This window comes from Neofelis nebulosa, chromosome 13, assembly GCF_028018385.1.
Source record: "Neofelis nebulosa isolate mNeoNeb1 chromosome 13, mNeoNeb1.pri, whole genome shotgun sequence".
Classification (NCBI taxonomy): Eukaryota; Metazoa; Chordata; class Mammalia; order Carnivora; family Felidae; genus Neofelis; species Neofelis nebulosa.
In genome coordinates, this window is record NC_080794.1 from 50,221,841 (window position 1) to 50,246,741 (window position 24,901).

The 24,901-nt window shown below is 40.4% G+C and overlaps 2 protein-coding genes across 10 annotated transcripts in view; one reads left to right on the forward strand and one right to left on the reverse strand.

Annotated features, from left to right (window-relative positions):
• LOC131492966 (anthrax toxin receptor-like) overlaps nt 1-24,901 on the reverse strand; it is a 113,305-nt gene that overhangs the window by 73,232 nt on the left and 15,172 nt on the right. For 7 of the 9 annotated variants that reach the window (XR_009252376.1, XR_009252375.1, XR_009252373.1 and 4 more), the window contains exons 2-9: nt 10,651-10,722; nt 9,253-9,324; nt 6,698-6,779; nt 6,564-6,597; nt 5,811-5,890; nt 5,666-5,734; nt 5,257-5,337; nt 5,093-5,153 (exon numbers count right to left, since the gene is read on the reverse strand). Coding sequence is in view for 1 of the 9 variants with exons in the window: in XM_058696936.1 (XP_058552919.1) it covers nt 5,093-5,153; nt 5,257-5,337; nt 5,666-5,734; nt 5,811-5,890; nt 6,564-6,597; nt 6,698-6,779; nt 9,253-9,324; nt 10,651-10,722 (551 nt within the window). In the remaining 8 variants the exon portion in view is untranslated. The remainder of the gene's footprint in view (nt 1-5,092; nt 5,154-5,256; nt 5,338-5,665; nt 5,735-5,810; nt 5,891-6,563; nt 6,598-6,697; nt 6,780-9,252; nt 9,325-10,650; nt 10,723-24,901) is intronic. The other 2 variants (XR_009252378.1, XR_009252374.1) reach the window with 2 other exon arrangements.
• Nucleotides 1-24,901, forward strand: part of ZNF488 (zinc finger protein 488) — a 103,643-nt gene that overhangs the window by 54,925 nt on the left and 23,817 nt on the right. The gene's annotated exons all lie outside the window — the stretch shown is intronic.

Consider the following 24,901-nt stretch of genomic DNA (forward strand, 5'->3'; position numbering starts at 1 on the left):
AGGAATAAACCTAATCAAAGATGTAAAAGATATGTAGTCTGAAAACTATATAAAGCTTATGAAGGAAATTGAAGAAGATACAAAGAAATGGAAAAACATTCCATGCTCATGGACTGGAAGAATAAATATTGTCAAAATGTCAATACTGCCCAAAGCTATATACACATTTAATGCAATCCCAATCAAAATTGCACCAGCATTCTTCTCAAAGCTAGAACAAGCAATCCTAAAATTTGTATGGAACCAGAAAAGACCCCGAATAGCCAAAGTAATATTGAAGAAGAAGACCAAAGCGGGAGGCATCATAATCCCAGACTTCAGACACCACTACAAAGCTGTAATCATCAAGACAGCATGGTATGCTGTCACATACCAGCAGACACATAGACCAATGGAATAGAATAAAGACTCCAGAATTGGACCCACAAAAGTATGGCCAACTAATCTTTGACAAAGCAGGAAAGAATATCCAATGGAAAAAAGACAGTCTCTTTAACAAATGGTGCTGGGAGAACTGGACAGCAACATGCAGAAGAATGAAACTATACCACTTTCTCACACAATTCACAAAAATAAACTCCAAATGGATAAAGGACCTGAATGTGAGACAGGAAACCATCAAAACCCTAGAGGAGAAAGCAGGAAAAGACCTCTCTGACCTCAGCCGTAGCAATTTCTTACTTGACACATCTCTAAAGGCAAGGGAATTAAAAGTAAAAATGAACTACTGGGACCTTATCAAGATAAAAAGCTTCTGCACTGCAAAGGAAACAATCAACAGAACTAAAAGGTATCCAACGGAATGGGAAAGTGTTTGCAAATGACATATCAGACAAAGGGCTAGTATCCAAAACCTATTAAGAACTCACCAAACTCCATACCCCAAAAACACGTAATCCAGTGAAGAAATGGGCAGAAAACATGAATAGACACTTCTCTAAAGAAGACATCCAGATGGCCAACAGGCACATGAAAAGATGCTCAATGTCGCTCCTCATCAGGGAAATACAAATCAAAACCACACTGAGATACCACCTCACACCAGTCAGGGTGGCTAAAATGAACAAATCAGGAGACTATATATGCTGGAGAGGATGTGGAGAAATGGGAACCCTCTTGCACTGTTGGTGGGAATGCAAACTGGTGCAGCTGCTCTGGAAAACAGTGTGGAGGTTCCTCAAAAAATTAAAAATAGACCTACCCTATGACCCAGCAATAGCACTGCTAGGAATTTGCCCAAGGGATACAGAGGTGCTGATGCATAGGGGCACTTGTACCCCAATGTTTACAGCAGCACTTTCAACAATAGCCAAATTATGGAAAGAGCCTAAATGTCCATCAACTGATGAATGGATAAAGAAATTGTGGTTTATATACACAATGGAATACTACTTGGCAATGAGAAAGAATGAAATATGGCCTTTTGTAGCAACATGGATGGAACTGGAGAGTGTTATGCTAAGTGAAATAAGTCCTACAGACAAAGATAGATACCATATGTTTTCACTCGTATGTGGATCCTGAGAAACTTAACAGAAGATCGTGGGGGAGGGGAAGGAAAAAAAAAGTTAGAGAGGGAGAGAGCCAAACCATAACAGACTCTTAAAAACTGAGAATAAACTGAGGGTTCACAGGGGGTGGGAGGGTGGGGAGGGTGGGTGATAGTCACTGAGGGCACCTGTTGGGATGAGCACTGGGTGTTGTATGGAAACCAGTTTGACAACAAATTTCATATTAAAAGAAAATCTAGTTCATCTGATATAAGTATGGTACTCTAGCTTTTTTTTTTGATCTCCAGTAGCATGATAGATTATTCTCCATCCCCTCACTTTCAATCTGGAGGTGTCTTTAGGTCTAAAATAAGTCTCTTGTAGGTAGCATATAGATGGGTGTTGTTTGTTTGTTTGATTGTTTGAATCTATTTGATACCCAGTGTCTTTTGATTGGAGCATTTAGTCCATTCACATTGAAGAGTGATTACTGATAGATATGAATTTAGTGCCATCATGTTACCTATAAAGTTGGTGTTTCTGGTGATGTCTTTTTTTTCCTTTATACTCTTCGTTGCTTTTGCTCTTTCATTCCCACGCAAAGAGTCCCCTTTAGTATTTCTTGCAGGGCTGGTTTGGCGTTCATGAACTCCTTTAGTTTTTGTTTGTGTGGGAAACTCTTTATCTCTCCTATTCTGAATGACAGCCTGGTGGATAAAGTCATTTTGGCTGCATATTTTCCCCATTCAGCACAGTTTATATATCATGCCACTACCTTCTAGACTGTCAAGTTTCTGTGGACAGATGTGCCATGAACCTGATCTGTCTTCCCTTGTAGGTTAAGGACTTCTTTTCCCTTGCTGCTCTCAAGATTCTTTCCTTGTCTGTGTATTTTATGAATGATATGTCTAAGTGATGACTGGCTTTTGTTGAATTTGATGAGAATTCTCTGTGCCTCTTGGGTTTTGATGTCTGTTTCCTTCCCCAGATAAGGGAAGGTTTCAGTTAAATTTGCTCAAATAAACCTTTTTGCCCCCTTTCCCCTCTCTTCTTCTGGGATTCCTATGGTATGTTACTACACTTTAAGGTGTTGCTGAATTCCCTAAGTCCACATTCATGATCCAATACTTTTCTTCCCCTCTTCTTCTCAGCTTATTTCCCATAATTTTATCTACTATATCACTGATCTGTTCCTCTATTTTGTCCATCCTCTGCATTGTACCCAGTCGGTTTTGCATCTTGGTTGTAGCATTTTTAATTTCAGCCTCACTAGATTTTAGTTCTTTTATTTCTGTAATAAAGGATTCTCTAGTGTCTTCTATGCTTTTCTTAAGCCAAGCTATTATCCATTGTGATTACTGTTTTAAATTCTGGTTCAGGAATCTTACTCATATCTGTTTTGATTAAATACCTGGCTGTGATTTCTTCCTGTTATTTCTTTTGGGATGAATACCTCCATCTTGTCATTTTTGTCTAGGTCACTGTTGTGTGTGTGTGTGTGTGTGTGTGTGTGTGTGTTAGGAAAGGCTGTTATATTCCTGCTCCTGAGAATAATGGCTATAATAAGAAGGGGTTCTATACTGTCTTGTGCCTGGTGCTTCAGGAAATGTTTCAGAGTGTGGACTCTACTGTTGTGTTTTGGCTGCTCCGTCCCTCAAGTCAGTCCTCTGCAGAGTTTTTCCTTGCTTACAGTACAGAGTGGTTGGACCTTGTCCACTATATTGAAAGTTTTAGGTGTGTTTTGGTCTGCTTGTTAAAAGAAGCTAGATCTTATTTCCGCTAGGCTGAAGCTTTGGAGCACTGTACATGATCACTGAACTTGGTGCATGCAGGGGGTTTGTTCCAGTCTTCTGGGGGAGGGGCCTGTTGTGCTGGTACTCAGAGTGACTTGTCCTTGTAAAGATGTACCTGCAGGTGCAGTGGGGCGGGGCTTGGTGTAAGTCGCTGCATCCTCCGGTGGAGTTGATGTGCTGCTCACCGAAGTCTGTTTGTATTAATGTGCAGGCGGAAAATGGTGTCATCCCACTCTTTCATCCCTGGAGAGGGGAGTACACACCTGCCACTATTCAGGAAGCCATCACAGAAGAGCAAGCAATCTCGACTCTTGTATCCCAGATTTATGTCAGAACGCTGCCTTCACCCTGTCTGTCTGAGCCGTCTGTCTGCCTGGCAGCACAGTACTCCTGTGTTTTATCTCAGGCATGTGACTGGGTTTCAGAGCTCCAAATTTAGGGACCTGGTGTGGCATGGACCCACGCTGATCCTCTGGGGGAGAGTCTTGCTGTGCTATGGCTGGTGTTTATTTGTGCCAGAAAAACAGTTGCATGACTGTGCAGTGGTTTGACGTTTATGGTAAAGCACAGAAAAAGCCATAACCAAGGTTTGCTGCCTTCAGCAAGTGTCTCTGTTCCTATTCTAGTGAACAGGGCAGCATGTTGGTGCCCACCAGCTCTTTTTTTCCTGGGAAGCCATGCCACCTCTCCCAAATGCATTCCAAGAAGAGGAACTGTCTCCCTGTGTGTCTCGGGGGATCCTCAGACCACACTGCCCACTCCTGGGCTTCTGGTCTCCTTCCCCATAAGAGCACTACTAAGCCCACCAGGTACGACCCTGGCAATGGCATGGACTTCTAAAACTTCAGCCTTTGAGCTCTGCTGCTTATAAAACCTTGTGGTAGTCAGTCCCTCTCCTTTTCCCAGTCCATGGTTTTGGGGAAGAGTTTCTCTTGTGCAATCCCCTGCACTCTGCTTTCTCTCTCTCTCTCTCTCTCTCTCTCCCCCCCCCCCACTCTTTGTCTCCATGATCAGGGCTCCCTCCCCTCCAGAGCACATGCAGTTCTTTTCTGCCCTGAATAAACTCTCTGCAGTTCCTACATTTAACAATGTGGCCATTTTTCTCCCTCTAAATGTGCAGTTTGTTTTCTCAGCCCTCAGATCGATTTTTTGGGTGCTCAGAATGATTTGATATTTATCTAGCTATGTTGAAGGGATAAGGCAAGCATAGGATCCCTCTACTCCTTCACCACCTTAACTCTTCCCCCCTCTAATTCTTTTATTCATCCATTGAGATAATCATGTTTCTCTTCTCCACATTGCTGATATGGTAAGTTACATTGATATTTGAACTATTGAATCAGACTTGTATTGCATGGGTGGCCCCTAATTAGTCTTGATGTTTTTAAATACACTTTATTCTTATTTTGTATTAAACTTTTGGTTTTGAGATTAAAAAAAGTAATTACAAAGATCTTATTGTGGTAATCATTTTACAATATATGCATGTCAAGTCATTATATGGAATACCTTAAACTTATACACAGGTGTTTGTCAGTTATATCTCAATAATAATGGGGAAAATAATTACACACACAAGCACACCACAACCCATGCTTGACATGCACACTCCAATAAAATGTAGACACACCTATATACCCCAGGCACACTCATATATCCAACATATTTCTACACTACCATGCTACACATGCACAACACACTCAGACAGCCACACACTACCCACATGCCACATATTCACACACCTCACAGAGCCCCCCCCACCCCGCCCACCACTCTCCATTCTGCTAGAACAGTGACTATAGCTCTTACCTCCTACACAAACAAAGTAACTCTCCCCAGCCATAATTTCATGACAGGAATTTACCACCAGCTGGAAATAGAGAGAGGGGTGGCAGGTCAGGGATAGTGACATGGGGGGAGGGACACGGTGAGAAGCCATCCCATTGCTCTTCTCACATTTAGCCCACACTCACCATGTTAACGATGTCTTCCAGGGACTCGAATCCACTGTTTACCCCATAAAATTGGTCATTTCTTTCTACAATGTCTTTTAGCTACAAGAGAGAGGAGGCACCTTGGGCACATGGCCTGGGCTTGAGGACAAAGAAATCTCCACCCCAGGAGACAGTCTCTTCCCTTATGCCATATTAGACTCCAAGAGCCAGACCCTGGTGTCAGGCAGCAGCCCACACTTATGGAAGGGAAAGCTCTTCTGCCTCCACTGCTGGTGGGCAGGTTTTACACGCTGTTATTCATTTCTGGAGTAGCTATCTGCTGTCCAGACACCGGGGTGGATAACAGGACCACCTTTGGGAGAGCTGACTTTGAAAGCATACCCCATTTGGGCTCGCAAGGGGCACCAGGTTACCTGTTCTGAATTACCTGGTCATTCTTATAGTCTTTTACACCCACAGAATAAACTTTGGCGCCCCTTTCACGAGCCTTCTCAGCCTAAGAGAAAGAACCCTTTGAGTATAAAGTACCAAATACATGGGGCAAAACGCTGGTACTGATGGGTTGGACTCACTTCAGACTTAGTCTCCTCAAATGTCCTTGGTGTCAGTGGTCCTGCAGTCAGACCAATAATCAGACTGGGAGCATTGTTGCCTGCAGGGGAAATGGGGAGTAACCTCATTGGTAAAGATACACAAAGTGACTCTCTGCAGGCTGCTGGGGCCACAACACTGCTCCCCATACTTCCTCCTCCAAGGAAGAAGCGCCCAGACCTGAGCACCTGCCATCAGGAGTGCCTGGAGAGCTAGCATCCCAGTCCTGGAGGGAGAAGGAGACTTCTCTCTCTTAGATGAAGACAGTTCTGGGTAGAGCACAGCCTTTTCCAGTGTTGGAGACACAGTTACAGGACATCAGCCGAAGGGAAAGAACTGAAGGAAAAAGGAGCCAGGGCCAGAAATGTGATACAGACAAAGTGTGGGCGGCAAAGGGTAAACCCAGCTCTTTTTTTCTGAAAATGGAATGCTTCTGCTCTTGGTTTCCCTGGCTTCCTGTTTTCTTGTTCAGGCAGCCCAAGTGTTGGTCAAGCACCTCACAGTTGCCAAGAGCCTAGAAGGTACACACATGATCCCATGTGGTTCTGAGACTCATCACTGGGGGTGGTTTTCATCCTCACTGCACAGAGGAGGAACCTGTGGCACAGAGAGGGCAAGCACCTTGCTCCAAGAGTCAGCGCTAGGAAGGGGCCGAGGAGGGTCTGCACCTTGCTGAGGCCCAGGCCTGGCTCTGTCCCCACACCTGCCCCTAATGAAGTCACCAGGAAGCTTACCTCCATAGATTGCTTTTTCAATCTGCTCATTTGCCTGCAAGGAAATGAAGGAGTGTTGGAGAGGGCGGTGGGAGGACCCAGGATAATCTAAGAACTCCATAAAGCAGAGATCCTCAGAGCTCTAGATTTGGTACCTTTTTAAATCCTTCATGCATGTTTGCGGCTCCGGTAGGCACTATATTCTGAATTTTTTCAAGACTATTATGTATTTTAGTTCTGAAAAAAAATTAGAAAAGGGGTTGAGGTATAATCTGGGGTTGAATTTACAAGCAGCCTAAGCTGTCCTGGAGCCACTGTGCACTGTGAAGACCTGTCTAGTCGGGACAGGATACAAGTCAAGTAGCCTGGTCATGACCTTATGCTCTGTGTCCTCGATATGAACAGGCCTTGCTCAGGCCTTCTCTGTCCCCCATCTGGTGAGCATGGGGTCGGGGGAGGCTGCTCTGCTGCTCCCATGGGTATGGCCTGGCTTTCTCTGCACTCACCACTGTCTCAGGCACACTACCTGGGGGACCCTCAAGAGCCCTGCCTTGATCATCTGTGGTGAATGTGGGGCACACTCATGGATGTGCCACTGTGAATCTGCACTCACAGTGTGACTGGCAGGGCTGCTAGCACCTACCGGGTCCCTTGGGAAGGCACACTCTTCCTTCAGCAGGTAAGGCTGAGTTTGGAAAAGGTCATCCTGCTGATAGCTCTGCTCTGTCCCATCCTCCCTGTCACAGAATCCTGAGATTGACTTGCACCTGCCCCAAGCCTCTTCCCCTTCTGTATTGGCACCAAAGGAGGAAGAAAGCTCCTTAATGAGAGAACTAGGGCTCCTGGGCTTACATACTCCTGAAGAAAAAGGCCAAAAGCTGGGGAAGTGCCTCGAGGGCTGCCCATGCAGGTGGAGGGGCAGTGCTCCCCTGGCTGCCATGGGTATGTGGCCAGGTGGCTGCTGCTAAGGGGGATTTCACAGGTGGGACTGGGGACCTAGGTTCAGGCTAATCTCATGTGACAAGCTGAGCTGGCACAGCAAGGCTAGGAGAGCTGGGACCCTGAGAGGGCTTCTTACTGTGGGGAGTGGAGATGTTGCTGTGGGGTGAGACCTGAGAGCTCCAGGTCTAGCCCCATCCAGCCCAGGAGGTGAGGCCTGGCACCCATGGCCAGTGGAGATCAAACCAGGTGCTACTCGGCCCAGCAAAAATATTCTCCCTCCTCTCGCCACATTTTGTAAGTTTATTTAACTGAGCCCCCAAATCTGGGGCGACTCTCATGCTTCCCCAGTCTATGGCCCAGGAGCCTCCTGGTCAGGCATATGGTTGCCTGAGCCAGTGCCCTTAAGGGAGTGCTGCCCCTCCAGCCCTACTCCTAGCTCTGCATTTGGAAGGAATACAGGCTCCTAACACCCTCAGCTAGACTCCTTCCCTTAAAACATTACTTCCTCAGAAAAACATAATTTCATATAGTTTCCATGCCCCTGGGCCCCATTCCCACTCCTGAACCCTGAATCAGGGAAGACATTACTGTGTTCATGCTCCAGAGAGGACCAGGCGGGTCCTCCCTGAGCCCCCTCCCCGCCACAGCTTCTCACATCTGGGGCCCTGAGCCCCCCACCTTGGAGGAGGCAGAGGTCTTACCCTCCCCAGTGGGCAGCTTTTCCTCCAGAGCCCCCTGCCCAGCAGCCCTGCATCTCTCTGCCACCTGCCAGCATCTCTCCCAATGGACTTGCTTCCTTCCACTTTCAACCTACTCAGGTCTCTCTGTCCTGAATGCAAAACCCCACCTATGCACAAATTTGTGCCTCCACTAGTGCTTGAGGCAGCCAGCCCTCTCTCCCTGCTTGTCCTGGAATCAGGCAGAAGAGTGCTGCTACCTCCAAGCATTGACACCACCACTCTGCTATGCCTGGCTTCTCTCCATGGTCCTGAATGGTAGCTCTGTGCCACAAATATTGGGGCCCATCTAGTCCTAAGAGGTGCTCAACCTCTCTTTGGTGCTTCATTGGGTTCCAGTCATTTGTGTCCATGGGAATCTTAACCTCCTTAACCAGCTATTCAGAAGCTCCATAACTTCCAGACTTTTGCCCAAACTTCTGGGCTCACCATGGCCCACCTAGTATGCAGGTATGTCTTATCTTCCTCAAGCACCCTATCCCAGCCTGATGTTCAGGACCCCACTCATGGGTTTAGACCCACCAAGGGAGCAAAATTCCCTCCACTGAAAACATCAATGCTTCGATGCTGCCGATCTCTTCCTCCCTGGTTCTGATCTGTTTCTCACCCACCCCTCCTTACACACTGGCTCAGGGCAGAAGGTGACATATAACAACAGTAGGTGTCAGACTCATATCACTGTTCATAAAGGACCTGTACATCTGCTCCCTAAAATCCTGGGAATCCTAGCTAGCCCATTCTAAGAAAAGGGAAGAGCATGGAGGGAAGAACTCAGGACAGCTGTAGGTCAGGCCTTAGAGGGGTGGAGAGGTGTAGCAGCACATAGTCTGCCAGTGTCAGTGCAGCCAGGGGTCAGAGAGAGCTGGGGGCCCAAAGCTAAGGATCAGGGTGCACAAGGAAAGAAGTCCAGGCCAGCCCAGCCTGCACACCAGTGGGGTCCCCACTGTGGTTTCAGGGAACCCCTCAGCCTCTTAGCTCTCCCTGAGACCTGGTTTTCTAGGTCTGCCATTGGGGATCATATCAGTGCTTACCTGTCAGAGGTGAGATTCATGATGGTGTCGCTCTGTGTGGAGTAGGTGATTAAGGACATCCTCATTTTTGAACTGTGGAGGAAGCATGTGTGAGACGCCATCAACACAGGCTCAAAATGAAACCAATGAAGCTCAGAAAAACAAGGCTCAAGGCAGCAAATGAGGGGGTCTATGTCAATTTCTATACTTCCCACCACAACTCTTCTGCTTTGGGACCCATTTCCCAAACCTGAAAGTTGCTGTAAATTTAGTGAAAAATTTTTTAGACTGTAAGATGTGTGGCCTCCTTAGAATAGAATGACAAGATGGCATCCTGATCCATTCTTACACTCTTACATTCTTACAGTATTCCAAAAGACAGACAGACAGACAGACACACACACACACACACACACACACACACACACACACACACCAAGCCATGTGAACAGTACATTGCAAGGAGATAGACACCTGCACATTCCTGCATGAGGGGTTCCCCCTGGTCTCTCTTCTACATTCTTTGGACCTTCATTCCTTTCTCTCCTAACTCCTTCTGTACTTCCTTCTCTTGTCAAAGAAATTAATTCTCTTTCTTGGCAGCCATTTATCTAAATCCCTCTCTTTCCATCCTCTAGCCACTGTCTTCTGGCCTGTTGACCCTCATTATCACTTAGATAAATTGGTACAATAGGTCCCTAGCTGAACTTCTTATTGTTCTTGGCTCTTAATCCAGCTCATTTTATCCACTATTATAAGAATTTTTTCTTGAAGCACAACATCGATCATGTGAGACCCCTGCTCAAAAATCCTATACCCACCTATTGCGCACAGCAGGAAATTCAAGCTTGTGGTCTGGCATAATGAGCCCCTATGTTCTTGGCTCTTGGCTTACTTGTCCAGCCTCATCTCTGGGTCTTCTCCTGACTAAACCTACTCTGCAGCCAAACAGACCATTCCCATCACAAGAAGCCTCTTTGATGGTTCCTGTTACCCTGTCTTCCCCTATCTTTCAAGGCCTAGTTCAAATTTCACATCTTCTAGGTAGCTATCCTTGGCTTTTTCTCTAGGAATTCTTGCTTTTTCCTCCATATTGCCATGCAAGACTTTTGTCCCTTTCTCTTGGCCTTCAGCATCATTTAACCAGGTTTTCGGTTACTGAGTCAGTCTGCTTTAACTTCCTCTCCAAGCCTGTAAAGTCCTCAGAAGCAGACTGTGTCCCCCTTAATGTGGACTGACTTTCTAGCAAGAGTCAGTGAAAGCTGCTAAGAACTAATGGAATAAGTATGATTTTCCTTTTTCAGAACACCACCATGGGCTCTGTGCTCCTGGCCTGAGGGACTCCCATGCCCACTGAGTCTAAGCAGCTGTGTATCTGTCTGACAGAAGAAAATACCCTGGAACATGGAGAAGCCTTACTTTGGAAACCTCTTCACCAGATCATCCACAAATTTATAAATGTCCTTCCAAATGCTGTTTGCATTGTCTGACCTGAAAGCAAAGACTTGAGTCAGAGGGATGAAAGACAATCATCAGGAGAGCAGTTTCTGTCCCCACCTCCCACAGTCCCTTTAGCAAGCTCCCCTGCATCCCACATAACTGAAACCTGCCACATACCCACCACCCTGGTGGTGATTTTCATCAGTGTGAATGGTGGGGAGGTTGAATAACCAGGCCTGTGTCCTTGGGACCACGTGACTTTCATGGATTAAGGACTTTGGGTGGCAAACCAGGATGGTTGGTTTGGCCATGGTAGGGAGACAAGAAATGAAGGAAGATGCATTCATTGGAAAACACATTCTGATTTTGAGATGTTGGCTCTCTTGGCCCCCCACTTCCCTTTGGAATAACCATTAACACTGTCCTCTTCTACCCCTTAAAGGTGTGTAGTGGGATGCAAGACAGGGTTTTCTTGCACCACATTCCATCAAATGCCTCTGGAAAGCAATACATCTAGGCTGAGAGAGTGACCCAAGCTTTCCCTGTAATTCTTTAATGGACTCTGGATTCTTGGGTATCAGAGCTATCCTGACATACCTCCTTAGATTGGAGATCCATTTGTAGGCCAAAGTCTGACCTGCCGACCATTCCTCATGACACACACACAGATTCTGTTCATACTTTCATGTTTTCCAGCACTCACAGAGTAGGAAAAGACATTCCCAACAGGAGCCTGCACCTCAGGCAAGGGAGGCTATGCTACTCAGACTATTTAATTTCCCTTCATCCTTCAAAGCTGAGCCACTCTAGACACAGAAGGCCTATTCCAGCACCACTGCAAGGGGAGAGATAGGAATAGACCTAGGATACTGATCTTCTGTCACCATCATGCTCTGGCCAGCAGGGAAAGCCACAGGAAAAGCCACTTCCTCTTCTAATTTTCAGTTTCTCACACTCATAGGCTCCCACTTTAGTTCCTAGTTGGTGAAGATGCTCAAGCAGGTTAGAGCCTTATGATGTCTCCTTCTGTCTAAGCAGGAAGCCCTTAAATGAGTCTTACCAGCTCAGGGTTCAATGATCTTTGCAATCCAACATCTCTATAGTTCTGCACTATTCCAGGTTATGATTGGCAAATGTGAGGGTCACTAAGAGTCTTGGTCAAGATCCTATGGATGTTAAGGGGTAAAACTGTCTGATTCCCTGGCCTGGATTCTTTTTCTGGATCTGACAGTTTATGTCATATGAATTCGAGGAACCCACAAGGAGGCCCTTCCTCTTTCCTCCAGTGATAACTTTGTCAATAAACATCCTAAATGTCATATTTATATGTGTGGTCCTCATATCCAAGGACATCCTCCCTTTATCATTTTTACTGCCTCCTCTAAGTTTCATCTAAAACTATCAACAGATGGTGAGGAAACTAAGAATAGATGATTATAACTATGTCAGGATGATCATTCATGGAGCACTATTTATGAAGCACTTTATATGCATTATTTCCAATTCCAAATCAATCCAATGATATTAGCATCATTCCTATTTTACAGATGAAAAAACAGGCTCTCGCAGGTCAAGGAATTTGGCACAATTTCCATGAATAGCATGGATATGAACCCAGATCTTCCAGCAAAGCCCATGCTCTACCTATTGGACTTGGGAGACTGGGGTGACACTACTGTACCAACAGTTGCTGGGAGCATAGCAATAGACTCTGACAACTTACCCACAAAACAGACTTTCTCATGGAAGCTCCATGATAAATTACAACAAAGGCAATTCCTCTCCTAACCAATGGTAATCCTTTTCACTTTCCTTCTCCCTACTACTCTCCTCTGTTCTCCCCCAGAGTGAAGAGGATCTTCCAAAGAAGATTCACAGGATAAGAGTCTTCAACCCATCTACCAGCCCTGGAAAAGTTTGTGATGATTTTGAAGGAAGGTCTGGCTTCTAGAACACAGAAGAATGTGAGTGCTCTTGTGTAGTGGGAAAAACCACAAGGATATAAGTACCTAGGAGAGAGGCAGTATGGAACAGAGCAACCACATGGAGCTCCAGCACACAGAGCTCCAATCATTTTTATCACCCCACACTGAAATGAGAATGGAGAGATGGGGATCACCAGACATTTGAGGGCATCTCTACTGTTGAAGATTGAGTCTAAAATATCTTACTGATGTCACTACTCTGGGGGAATGGAAAGAGTGGGGAAGATCCATGTAGGAGAGCTGAACTATAAGAAAACTAAATTCTCTTCTTTCCTAGGCAGAAGTCAAAGTGTTTGCTTTTAAATTTATGTTCAAGCATTTTTTGACAAATGAAAAAAATTAAAGTACAAACAAAAACTAATAGCATAGAGGATGTCAGCAAAAAGGCAGATTCTGAAACTCCAAGCCTTCATTCCCCAATAATAACATTCAAAAAAAAAATAATAACCAAAAGCTTTCTTCACCAACTTTCTACTCTGTAGGAGCTCTACAAAACAATCAAAGGTTTATAGCAATAAATAAAATGCCCAAATCAAGAAACTGCCTCTTCAAATGACAGGAAAGATTTGTGGCATTTTTAATCATTCTTTCCCCACTCTCTTTCTAGTCTGGTGGCAGTTTTGGTCTTGATCTGTAGCCCAGTTCAAAGTTCTCCTTGAACCAGAGGGGACAGCATGGACCTTACTCACAAATTACTGTGTACATCTCTTCTAACCTGGCTGGGGTAAATTAGAATGTACAAAAGCAGGTGTGGACAAAGGTACATCTAAAAAGCCACATGTATGCCCAGTCAGAAGCATGCTTAGAAAAATCCCATAAAAACCCTTAAGCTTTCCAACAGAAAGACAAATAAAGAAACTGATCTCATTCACAATTGCACCAAGAAGCATAAAATACCTAGGAATAAATCTAACCAAAGATGTAAAAGATCTGTATGCTGAAAACTATAGAAAGCTTATGAAGGTAATTGAAGAAGATTTAAAGAAATGGAAAGACATTCCCTGCTCATGGATTGGAAGAATAAATATTGTCAAAATGTCAATACTACCCAAAGTTATCTACACATTCAATGCAATCCCAATCAAAATTGCACCAGCATTCTTCTCGAAACTAGAACAAGCAATCCTAAAATTCATATGGAACCACAAAAGGCCCCGAATAGCCAAAGTAATTTTGAAGAAGAAGACCAAAGCAGGAGGCATCACAATCCCAGACTTTAGCCTCTACTACAAAGCTGTCATCATCAAGACAGCATGGTATTGGCACAAAAACAGACACATAGACCAATGGAATAGAATAGAAACCCCAGAACTAGACCCACAAACGTATGGCCAACTCATCTTTGACAAAGCAGGAAAGAACATCCAATGGAAAAAAGACAGTCTCTTTAACAAATGGTGCTGGGAGAACTGGACAGCAACATGCAGAAGGTTGAAACTAGACCACTTGCTCACACAATTCACAAAAATAAACTCCAAATGGATAAAGGACCTGAATGTGAGACAGGAAACCATCAAAACCTTAGAGGAGAAAGCAGGAAAAGACCTCTCTGACCTCAGCCGTAGCAATGTCTTACTTGACACATCCCCAAAGGCAAGGGAATTAAAAGCAAAAGTGAATTACTGGGACCTTATGAAGATAAAAAGCTTCTGCACAGCAAAGGAAACAACCAACAAAACTAAAAGGCAACCAACGGAATGGGAAAAGATATTTGCAAATGACATATCGGACAAAGGGCTAGTATACAAAATCTATAAAGAGCTCACCAAACTCCACACCTGAAAAACAAATAACCCAGTGAAGAAATGGGCAGAAAACATGAATAGACACTTCTCTAAAGAAGACATCCAGATGGCCAACAGGCACATGAAAAGATGTTCAACGTCGCTCCTTATCAGGGAAATACAAATCAAAACCACACTCAGATATCACCTCACGCCAGTCAGAGTGGCCAAAATGAACAAATCGGGAGACTATAGATGCTGGAGAGGATGTGGAGAAACGGGAACCCTCTTGCACTGTTGGTGGGAATGCAAATTTCCGCTCTGGAAAGCAGTGTGGAGGTTCCTCAGAAAATTAAAAATAGACCTACCCTATGACCCAGCAATAGCACTGCTAGGAATTTATCCAAGGGATACAGGAGTACTGATGCATAGGGGCACTTGTACCCCAATGTTTATAGCAGCACTCTCAACAATAGCCAAATTATGGAAAGAGCCTGAATGCCCATCAACTGATGAATGAATAAAGAAATTGTGGTTTATATACACAATGGAATACTACGTGGCAATGAGAAAAAATGAAATATGGCCTTTTGTAGCAACGTGGATGGAACTGGAGAGTGTGATGCTAAGTGAAATAAGCCATACAGAGAAAGACAGATACCTTATGGTTTCACTCTTATGTGGATCCTGAGAAACTTAACAGAAACCCATGGGGGAGGGGAAGGAAAAAAAAAAAGAGGTTAGAGTGGGAGAGAGCCAAAGCATAAGAGACTGTTAAAAACTGAGAACAAACAGGGTTGATGGGGGGTGGGAGGGAGGAGAGGTGGGTGATGGGTATTGAGGAGGGCACCTTTTGGGATGAGCACTGGGTGTTGTATGGAAACCAATTTGACAATAAATTTCATATATTAAAAAAAATAAAAAAAAAACAAAGAGCAAAAAGAGAGACAAAAAAAACAAAAACAAAAACAAAAACAAACAAAAAAAACCCTTAAGCTTTCACTTTGGGCTGATCTTTAGGCTCTGAGCAAGCCTAACTAAGTGGTAAAGGAATGCCCACCAAAGTACTATTTGCAAACACACTGGTTGATGTGTTTGTTCTCTGTGTTTTGTTTTGAATTTTTGTGCTGTTTTATGTTTGCTCTAGCTCCTGGCATTCAAGGAAATCTCTGTCAAAACCTTAGCTGAATGTGAGCTAAAGGAACAAACACTCCAGTAATCACATACAAGGATATTGTTACATTCTTTACAAAAAAAATGTTTGGAAATCTCACAAAAGAAACAAAAATCTACACACTTGTACCATAGATAACAAAAGCAAAAGCAATCTAGTATCCATGGGGAATTCTGATTTCCAGAGTACCACATTAAAATAATAAAACACTAGGGGAGGCTCGGTGGCTCAGTTGGGTAAGCATCCAACTTCGGCTCAGGTCATGATCTCAAGGTTTGTGAGTTCAAGCCCCGTGTTGGGATCTGTGCCGACAGCTCAGAGCCTGGAGCCTGCTTCAGATTCTGTGTCTCTTCCTCTCTCTGCCCCTCCCCACACCCATGCTCTGTCTCTGTCTCTCAATAAATAAACATTAAAAAAATATTTTTTAAAAAATAATAAAACACCCAATTTTTAACAAAAATAAATCACAAAACATACAAAGAAATAGGAGAGCATGGCTCATTCAAAGGAACTAAGTATAGAGAGCCAAAGCATAAGAGACTCTTAAAAACTGAGAACAAACTGGGGCGCCTGGGTGGCGCAGTCGGTTAAGCGTCCGACTTCAGCCAGGTCACGATCTCGCGGTCCGTGAGTTCGAGCCCCGCGTCAGGCTCTGGGCTGATGGCTCGGAGCCTGGAGCCTGTTTCCGATTCTGTGTCTCCCTCTCTCTCTGCCCCTCCCCGTTCATGCTCTGTCTCTCTCTGTCCCAAAAATAAATAAAATGTGTTGAAAAAAAAAAAAAAACTGAGAACAAACTGAGGGTTGATGGGAGTGGGAGGGAGGGGAGGGTGGGTGATGGGTATTGAGGAGGGCACCTTTTTGGGATGAGCACTGGGTGTTGTATGGAAACCAATTTGACAATAAATTTCATATTTAAAAAAAACAAAGGAACTAAATATAAATTTGCAGAAACCAACCCTGAGGAAGCCAAGACATCAGACTTAATAGGCAAAGGCTTAAAGCAACTATCTTAAATATGCTCAGAGGTAAGGGAAAAGTAAGGACTAAGAATCAAGGAAATCAGGAAAATGATATATGAACAAAATGAGAATACCAACAAAAAACTAATTATTAAAAAACACAAATCTGAAGGTGAAATTTGCAATAATTTTATTGAAAAAATTATTACAGTGGTTCAATAGCATATTTGAGTATAAACAGCAAAAAATCTGGGAAGCTGAGGATAGGAAAATTGAAATTTTCAAGTGTCAGGAGTAGAAAGAAAAAAGAATGAAGAAAAATGATAAGCATCTTTTGGACCTACATGAAACCATGAAACAGACCAACATCTACACTTCAGGAATCCTAGAAATAGGTAAGAGAAAAGAACGTAAACATTATTTGAAGAAATAGCAGCAAAAAAAATGTCCAAAATTGAATATTATTCAGCCATAAAAATGATTGAAATCTTGCCATTTGCAACAAAATGGATATATCTAGAGAGTATAAATGCTAAGTGAAATAAATCAGGCAGAGAAAGACAAACACCATATGAATTCACTGGTATGTGGAATTTAAGAAACAAAGAAACAAGCAAACAAAACAAAGGAAAAGAAGAGCCAAACCAAAAAACCAGACTCTTAACTGCAGAGAATAAACAGATGGTTTTCAGAGGGGAGGCGGGTGACAGACGGGTGAAATAGGTGAAGGGGATTAAAAGCACAGTTATCTTGATGAGCACTGAATGAAGTATAGAATTGTTGAATTACTACATTGTACACCTACAATTAATATAACACTATATGTTAACTATACTAGAATTATTTCTTTAAAGTACATGATTGTATGAAGTATATAAATCAACCTATCCAAGAACCTCAACGAACTTCAACTGTGATAAACTAAAGAGACCCACCCTAAGACATATTATAATAAACCTACTGAAAGACAAAGACAACAAAAGAATCTTGAGCAGGAAGGAAGACTTGTAACATGCAGGTTGTCCTCACTAAGATTATTTCTCATCAGAAACCTTGGAGGACAGAAGGTAGTAGAGAAAATATTTAAAGTGATGAAAGGAAAAAAAATCAAATTAGAATGCCAAATTCTACAAAACTGTCCTTTGTAGGTAATAGAGAAATTTAGATATTCACAGATAAACAAAAGATGAGGGAGTTCATTTCCAATGGACCTGCCCTAACATTAAGTAATGTTAAAAGAGCCATACAGATTAAACAGGAGGGCACTAACCAGTAACTTGAAGTTATATGAACATAAAAAGATACAGACTTAGCTTTCTGGTAAAGATAAATACAAGAGCAAATATAAAAGCTAGCATCATTGTAATCTTGGTTTGTAACTGAACATTTACTCTCTATAGAATTCAAAAGAAATGCATTGAAGTCATTAGAAATCTGTTACTGGGCACACAATGTGTAAAGCTGTAATTTGTGACACTGATAACACAAAGGAGGGGTTGTAGCAGCTTAGGAGTAGAGTTTTTATATGTGATTAAAGTTAAGATGGCATTAGTTATAATTAGATTGCTATAAATTTAGCATATTACAGTTAGTGGTCATGTAATCATAGAGAAAATATCTATAAAGAATGCACAGAGGAAATGAGAAGGGGATAAAAACTTGATTATTCTATTTTGTACTAATAAGTTTTGATTCCCTTCCCAGAAGTAGGCAGTAAAGGAGAAAATAAGGAGCAAAAGGGCCTAAGACAAACATAAAATAAACAGCAAAATGGCAGAAGTAAGTCCTTCCATATAGCAATTATTTTAAATGTAAATGGATTAAACTACCCAGACAAAAGGGATAGATTGGCAGAATAGATGAAAGAAAGATCTAAGTGTATGCTATCTACAAGAGACTCACTTTGGATGTAAGGACATAAATAGGTTTAAAGTGAAAGAATGCAAAGATATTCAAGGCAAACTGAAACCCAAAGAGAGCTGGGTAACTATATTATATAAAATAGACATTAAATAAGAAACTGTTATAAATAACAAAGGACATTATATATTCATAAAAGGGTCAAATAATCAAGACAGTAAAACAGCTATAAACAGATATTCACCAAACATTGAAGCTCCAAAATTTATGAGGCTAACATTGATAGAATTTAAGAGGGAATTAGAAATCTCTACAATAAAGGTTGAAGACTTCAATACTCTACTTTCAATAGTGGATAGAGAAACTAGACAAAATATCAGGAAATGGATAAGGGAATTGAGGATGTGAACAACACTCTAAACCAGTTGTACCTAACAGATATGTAAAGAACACTCTATGTGACAACAGCAAAATGCATTTTCCTCAAACGCTTGTGAAATATTCTCCAAGGTAGAGAATATAGGCCACAGAACAAGTCTTAACAAATTTAAAATGATGTAAATAATTCAACAAAGAGATAGAAACCATAAAAATAAATCATGCAGAAATCCTGGAGCTGAAGAATATAATGACTGCACTGAAATATTCAATAGAGAATTTCAATAGCAGACTCGAAGAAGCAGAATAAACAATCAATGAACTAGAAGATAGGACATTTGAAATTATCAGTCAGAAGCAAAAAGAAAAGAGAATAAAAAAGAATAAGGAAAGCCTACCGGGCTTATGAGAAATCAACAAAGGAAACAATACAGGTATGGAAATACCAAAAGAAGAATACCAAAAGAAGAAAGGGACAGAAAGTATATTTAAAGCAATAATGGCTAAAAACTTCCCAAACATGGAGAAAAAATAGAAATCCAGCTTCAAGAAGTGCAATGCACTCCAAATAGGTTAAGCCTAACAATGGTTACACCAGACACATTATATTTAATTTTAATAAGTCAAAGACAAAGAGAGACTTTTGGGAGCAGCAAGAGAAAAACACAGTCACATATAAGGGAACGTACCATAAAACTGTCAGAAGATGTCTCAACAGAAACTTTCTAGGTCAGGAGAGAACGAAATGATATATTCAAAATAATTAAAGAAAAAAATTGTCAACCAGAATACTATACTGAACAATTCTGTTTTTCAGAAATGAAGTAAAGATAAAGACTTTCCTGAATAACAACAAAAGAAGGTAAGAGAGTTCATCACTAGACTTGCCTTATAAGAAATGCTATAGGGAGTTCTTCAAGTAGAAATAAAATAATGCTACTTAAATAATAAAAACATAACATTGGTATAAAATCCATTGATAATACTAAATATATATTCAGAGTCACATTCTCTAATAAATTGGTGGTTCATAATTCACTCACAAGTCTAATTTAAAAGTTAAGAAACAGACATAATAAAATTATTCATAACCACAGCAATTTGTTATTGGATACACAGTATAAAAATGAATAACTTGTAATATCAATAACCTTAAATGTGATGGAAAGAGGTAAAAGTATATAAAGTTTAGTTAATGGTAGCAAAGTTAAGTTGTCAGGTTATATGTCAGGTAATGTTATAAATATAAGATATTTTATGTAAGCCTCATCATAACTACAAAAACAACAACATACGGTTGGCCTTTGAACAACATAGGAGTTAGGGGTGCTGACCCCCCAATGCAGTTGAAAATCTATGTTGTTAAAAAAAAACACAAGCCCCAAATAGCATCACTTAGGTTAAGGTCCCAAGTCAGTAAACCAAGACAATATTTTTTTAAAAAATTTTTTAAATGTTTATTTTTGAGAGACGCAGAGAGTATGAGACGGAGGGAGGGGGAGGGGGAGAGAGAGAGTGAGATACACAGAATCTGAAGCAGGATCCAGGCTCTGAGCTGCCAGCACAGAGCCTGATGCGGGGCTCAAACCCACGAACTGTGAGATCATGACCTGAGCTGAAGTCGGATGCTTATCCAACTGAGCCACCCAGACACCCCAAACCAAGACAATATTTAACCTAACTCAGTTTCAACCCCCCATAAATGTAACCATTAACTAGTCACCATGAAGATTTCTTGGTCAGCACTGATAGATCCCTTCTGTTCCTCCTAGGAGTGAAATCTTGCCTAAAACAATTAATTCTTTGCTAATAATTTCCATTTTCCTACATCCTTTCTACATTTATTTTTAAAATGTTTATTTATTTATTTTTTAGAGAGAGAATGAGTGTGTGCATGCATGCATGCAAGTGGGGGAGGGGCAGAGAGAGTGGGAGAGAGAATCCCAAGCAGGCTCTGCACTGTCAGCATGGAGCCCAACATGGGGCTCAATCTCACCAATTGTGAGATCATGAGCTGAGCCAAAATCAACAGTTGGACTCTTAACCAACTGAGCCACCCAAGCCCCTCTATTCCTTTATACATTAAAAAACCTTTCCTTTTCTGTAGCCTTCTGGGTCTCCCCTCTACTTGCTAGATGGGGTACTGCCTGATTCATGATTTTTTAAAAAATAAATTCCAATTAGACCTTTAAAATTTATTTGGTTGAATTTTTGTTATTTGACAGCATATAACATTTGACTCACCCAAAACTTAACTACTAATAGCCTACTGTTGACTAGGAGCCTTACTGATAACATAAATAGTTGATAAACACATATTATGTATTTATATGTACTATATACTATATTCTTAAGATAACATAAGCTAGATAAAAGAAAATGTTAAGAAAATCATAAGGAAGAGAAAATACAATTATAGTACCACATAGTATTTATGAGAAAAATCCACATATAAGTAGATGTTTATACCTGTGTTGTTCAAGGGTCAACTGTAGTAGTTACACAAAAAAATTATGATAAAAGAGTCAAAATATACTGTCACAAAAAGTCATCAAATCACAACAGAAGACAAGATAAGAAGGAAAGAACAATGGATTTATCAAACAATCTGAAAACAATTAACAAATGGCAATATAAATGAATTAAATTCTCCAGTCAAAAGACACAGAATGACTGAGTAGATAAAAACATAAAACCAAAACCAATAATAACACAGACCCAATGATACACTGTCTACAAGAGACTTTAGCCTTAGAAACACACATCTTAAAGTAAAGGGATGATAAAAGATATTTCAAGCAAATGGTAACCAAAAGAAAAGAGTGGTAGATATATTTACATCAGACAAAATAGACTTTAAATTTAAAATGGCCAAAAGAGACAAAGAAGGTCATTATATAATGACAAAGGGGTCAATCCATAAGGCAGATATAATAATTGCATATATTTATGCCCCAACATCAGAAAACCTAAATATATAAATCAAATACTAACGGAAATAAAAAGGGAAATAAACAGCAATACCATAATAGTTGGCCCAGGTCTTTAATACCCCATGCTCAACAATAGATGTATCATCCAAAGAACGAATAAGTAAACAACAAATTTTAGTCATACTGTAGGTCAAAAGGACCCAAAAGACATCTATAGGATAGTTCATCCATCCATAAGCAGCAGGATACACATTCCTCTCAAGCACACAAGGAACATTTTCCAGGATTGATCATATGTTAGGACACAAAATGAGTCTTAATACATTTAAGAACACTGAAATCACACCAAGAATCTTTTCTCACTGCAATGGTATGAAACTAGTAATCAAACAGGAGGAAAACTGGAAAATTCACAAATGCATGGGAGTGAAGAAAATACTTCTGAACAACCAGTGGATCAAAGAAGAAATTAAAATGGAAGAAAAGTATCTTGAGACAAATGAAAATGGAAACACAATATACCAAAACTTATGAAATGCAGCAAAAGCAGTTCTAAGAGGGACGTTTACAGCAATAAACACATACATCAAGGAAAAAGAAGTATTTCAAATAAATCTATCAACTGAATGAATTAGAAAAAGAACAAATTAGAAGCTAAGTCCAGTTTAGTACAGAAAGGAAATAATAAAGAACAGAAATAAGTCAAGATAACAAGAAAAGAATAGAAAAGATTAAGACTTGGTTCTTGGAAAAGATAAGCAAAATTGACAAATCTTTAGCTGAACTAACCAAAAGAAAAAAAAAAGAGAAGTCCCAAATAAATAAAATTGTAAGTGAAAGAGGAGAGATTACAACTGATACCACATAAATACAGAGGAACATATGAGATTACTACGAACAACTATATGCCAACAACTGGGCAATCTAGAAGAAGTGGATAAATTCCTAGAAACATACAAACTACCAAGACTGAATCAAGAAAAAAGAAAAAACCTAAAGAGACCAGCAATGAGTAAGGAGATTGAATCAGTAATCAAACCCCTCTCAACAAGGAAAAACCCAAGAGCAGATGGCTTTACTAATGAACTTTACCAAACATTTAAAGAATTAATGTCAATCCTTCTCACCCTGTTCTAAAAATTGAAGCAAAAGAACACTTCTAAACTCATTTTACAAGGCCATTATTACCCTGATACCAAATCCAGATAAGTATACTATTAGAAAAGAAAACCACGGACTAAATCTCTGATAAATAAATAAATATGTATACAAAATTCCCAACATAATACTAACAAACCAAATTCAGCAACACATTAATAAGATCATACACCATGACCAAGAGGGATTCCTCCCTGGGGTTCAAGGACAGTGCAACATATGCAAATCAATAAGTGGGATACATTGCATTGGTAGAATGAAAGATAAAAATTATATGGTTATTTCAATAGAAGCAGAAAAAGCATTTGACAAAATTGAACATCCATTTATGATAAAAAAAAAACACTCAAGAAATTAGGTTTATAGAAATAACACACCTAACAATATAGGCCATATATGAGAGCCCACAAATAACATCATACTCAATGGTGAAAGTGTGAAAGAAATTCTAAGATAAGGAACAAGACAAAGATGTTTACTCTCTTTACTTCTATTCAGCACAGTACTGGAAGTTGCAGCCAGGCAGGAGAAAAAAATAAAAGGTATCAGAATTAAACAGGAAGAAATAAAGTTGTTCTATTTCCAGATGACATATTTTATACCTAAAAAATCTTAAAGACCACACACACACACACACACACACACACACACACACACACACATCTAATCAACAAATTCAGCACGTTGGCAGGATGTGCTGCCAGAAGCATTTCTATATATTAGCAATGAATTACCTGAAAAAGAAATAAGGAAAACAATCTTACTTACAATAACACAAACAATAAAATATTTATGAATAAACTTAACCGAGGTGAAAACTCTTTACACTGAAAATTAGAAGACATTGATGAAAGAAATTGAAGAAAACACAAACAAATGGGAATAAATCCTGTGCATTGAATGGAAGAATTTATATTGTTAAAATAGCCAAACAACTCAAAGCCTTCTAAAATTCAATGAAATCCTTATCAAGATTCCAACAGCATTTTTCACATATATTGGAAAAACAGTTCTAAACTGTGTATGGAACCACAAAAGACCCCAAGTGGCCAGCCAAAGCAATCCTGAGAAAGAAACTAAAGCTGGAGGCATCATAATTCCTGATTTCAAACTATATTACATGCTATAGTAGTTAAAAACGGCAGGATACTGGCATAAAACAGACACAGTGATCAATGGGATAAAATTTAGAATCTGCAAAATAAACCCATGCTTATATGGTTAATTAATATTCAACAAGGAAGTCAAAAATATTCAATGGAGAAAAGACTATCTTTTTAATAAATGGTTCAGGGAAAATTGGACATTCTAAATCAAAAGAATGAAACTAGATCCTCATATCACTCAAATTAACTCGAAATGGAGTAAAGACTGAAATGTTAGTGTTAAAAAAATGAAATTTCTAGAAGAAAATGTAAGAAAATCACTTATTGACTTCAGTCTTGGGTATAATTTTTTAGTTATAACACCTAAAGACAAGCATCAAAGGCAAAAATAAACAAGTGGGACAACATCAAGATAAAAAGGCTTTGCACAGAAAAAAGATCAACAAACTGTAAAGACAATCTACACAAATGGGAGAAAATATACGCAAATGATATATTCTGCTAAAGGGTTAATTTCCAAAATATATAAAGAACACATACAACTCAATCACAAAAAAACAAACAATCCAATTTAAAAATGGGTGTATGACCTAAAATGACATGTTTTCTCAAAGATATTCACATGTCCAAGAGTCACAATATAATAATTAAAAACCCAATTTTCAACAAAGTAAAATCACAAAACATAGAAACAGCAGAACATTGCTCATTCAAAGGATCTAAATAAATTTACAGAAATCATCCCCAAGAAAGCCAAGGCATCACACTTACTAGATAAAGACTTAAAAAACTATTTAAAATATGAGAGGAGGCAAAAATAAAGTAAACCAATTTTAAGATGGTAAAAAACCCTGAAGAGACATTTTTCCAAAGAGAGTAACAGGTGCTCAGGATCACTAATAATGAGGGAAATTCAAATCAAAACCACAATGAGATCTCACCTTACATCTGTT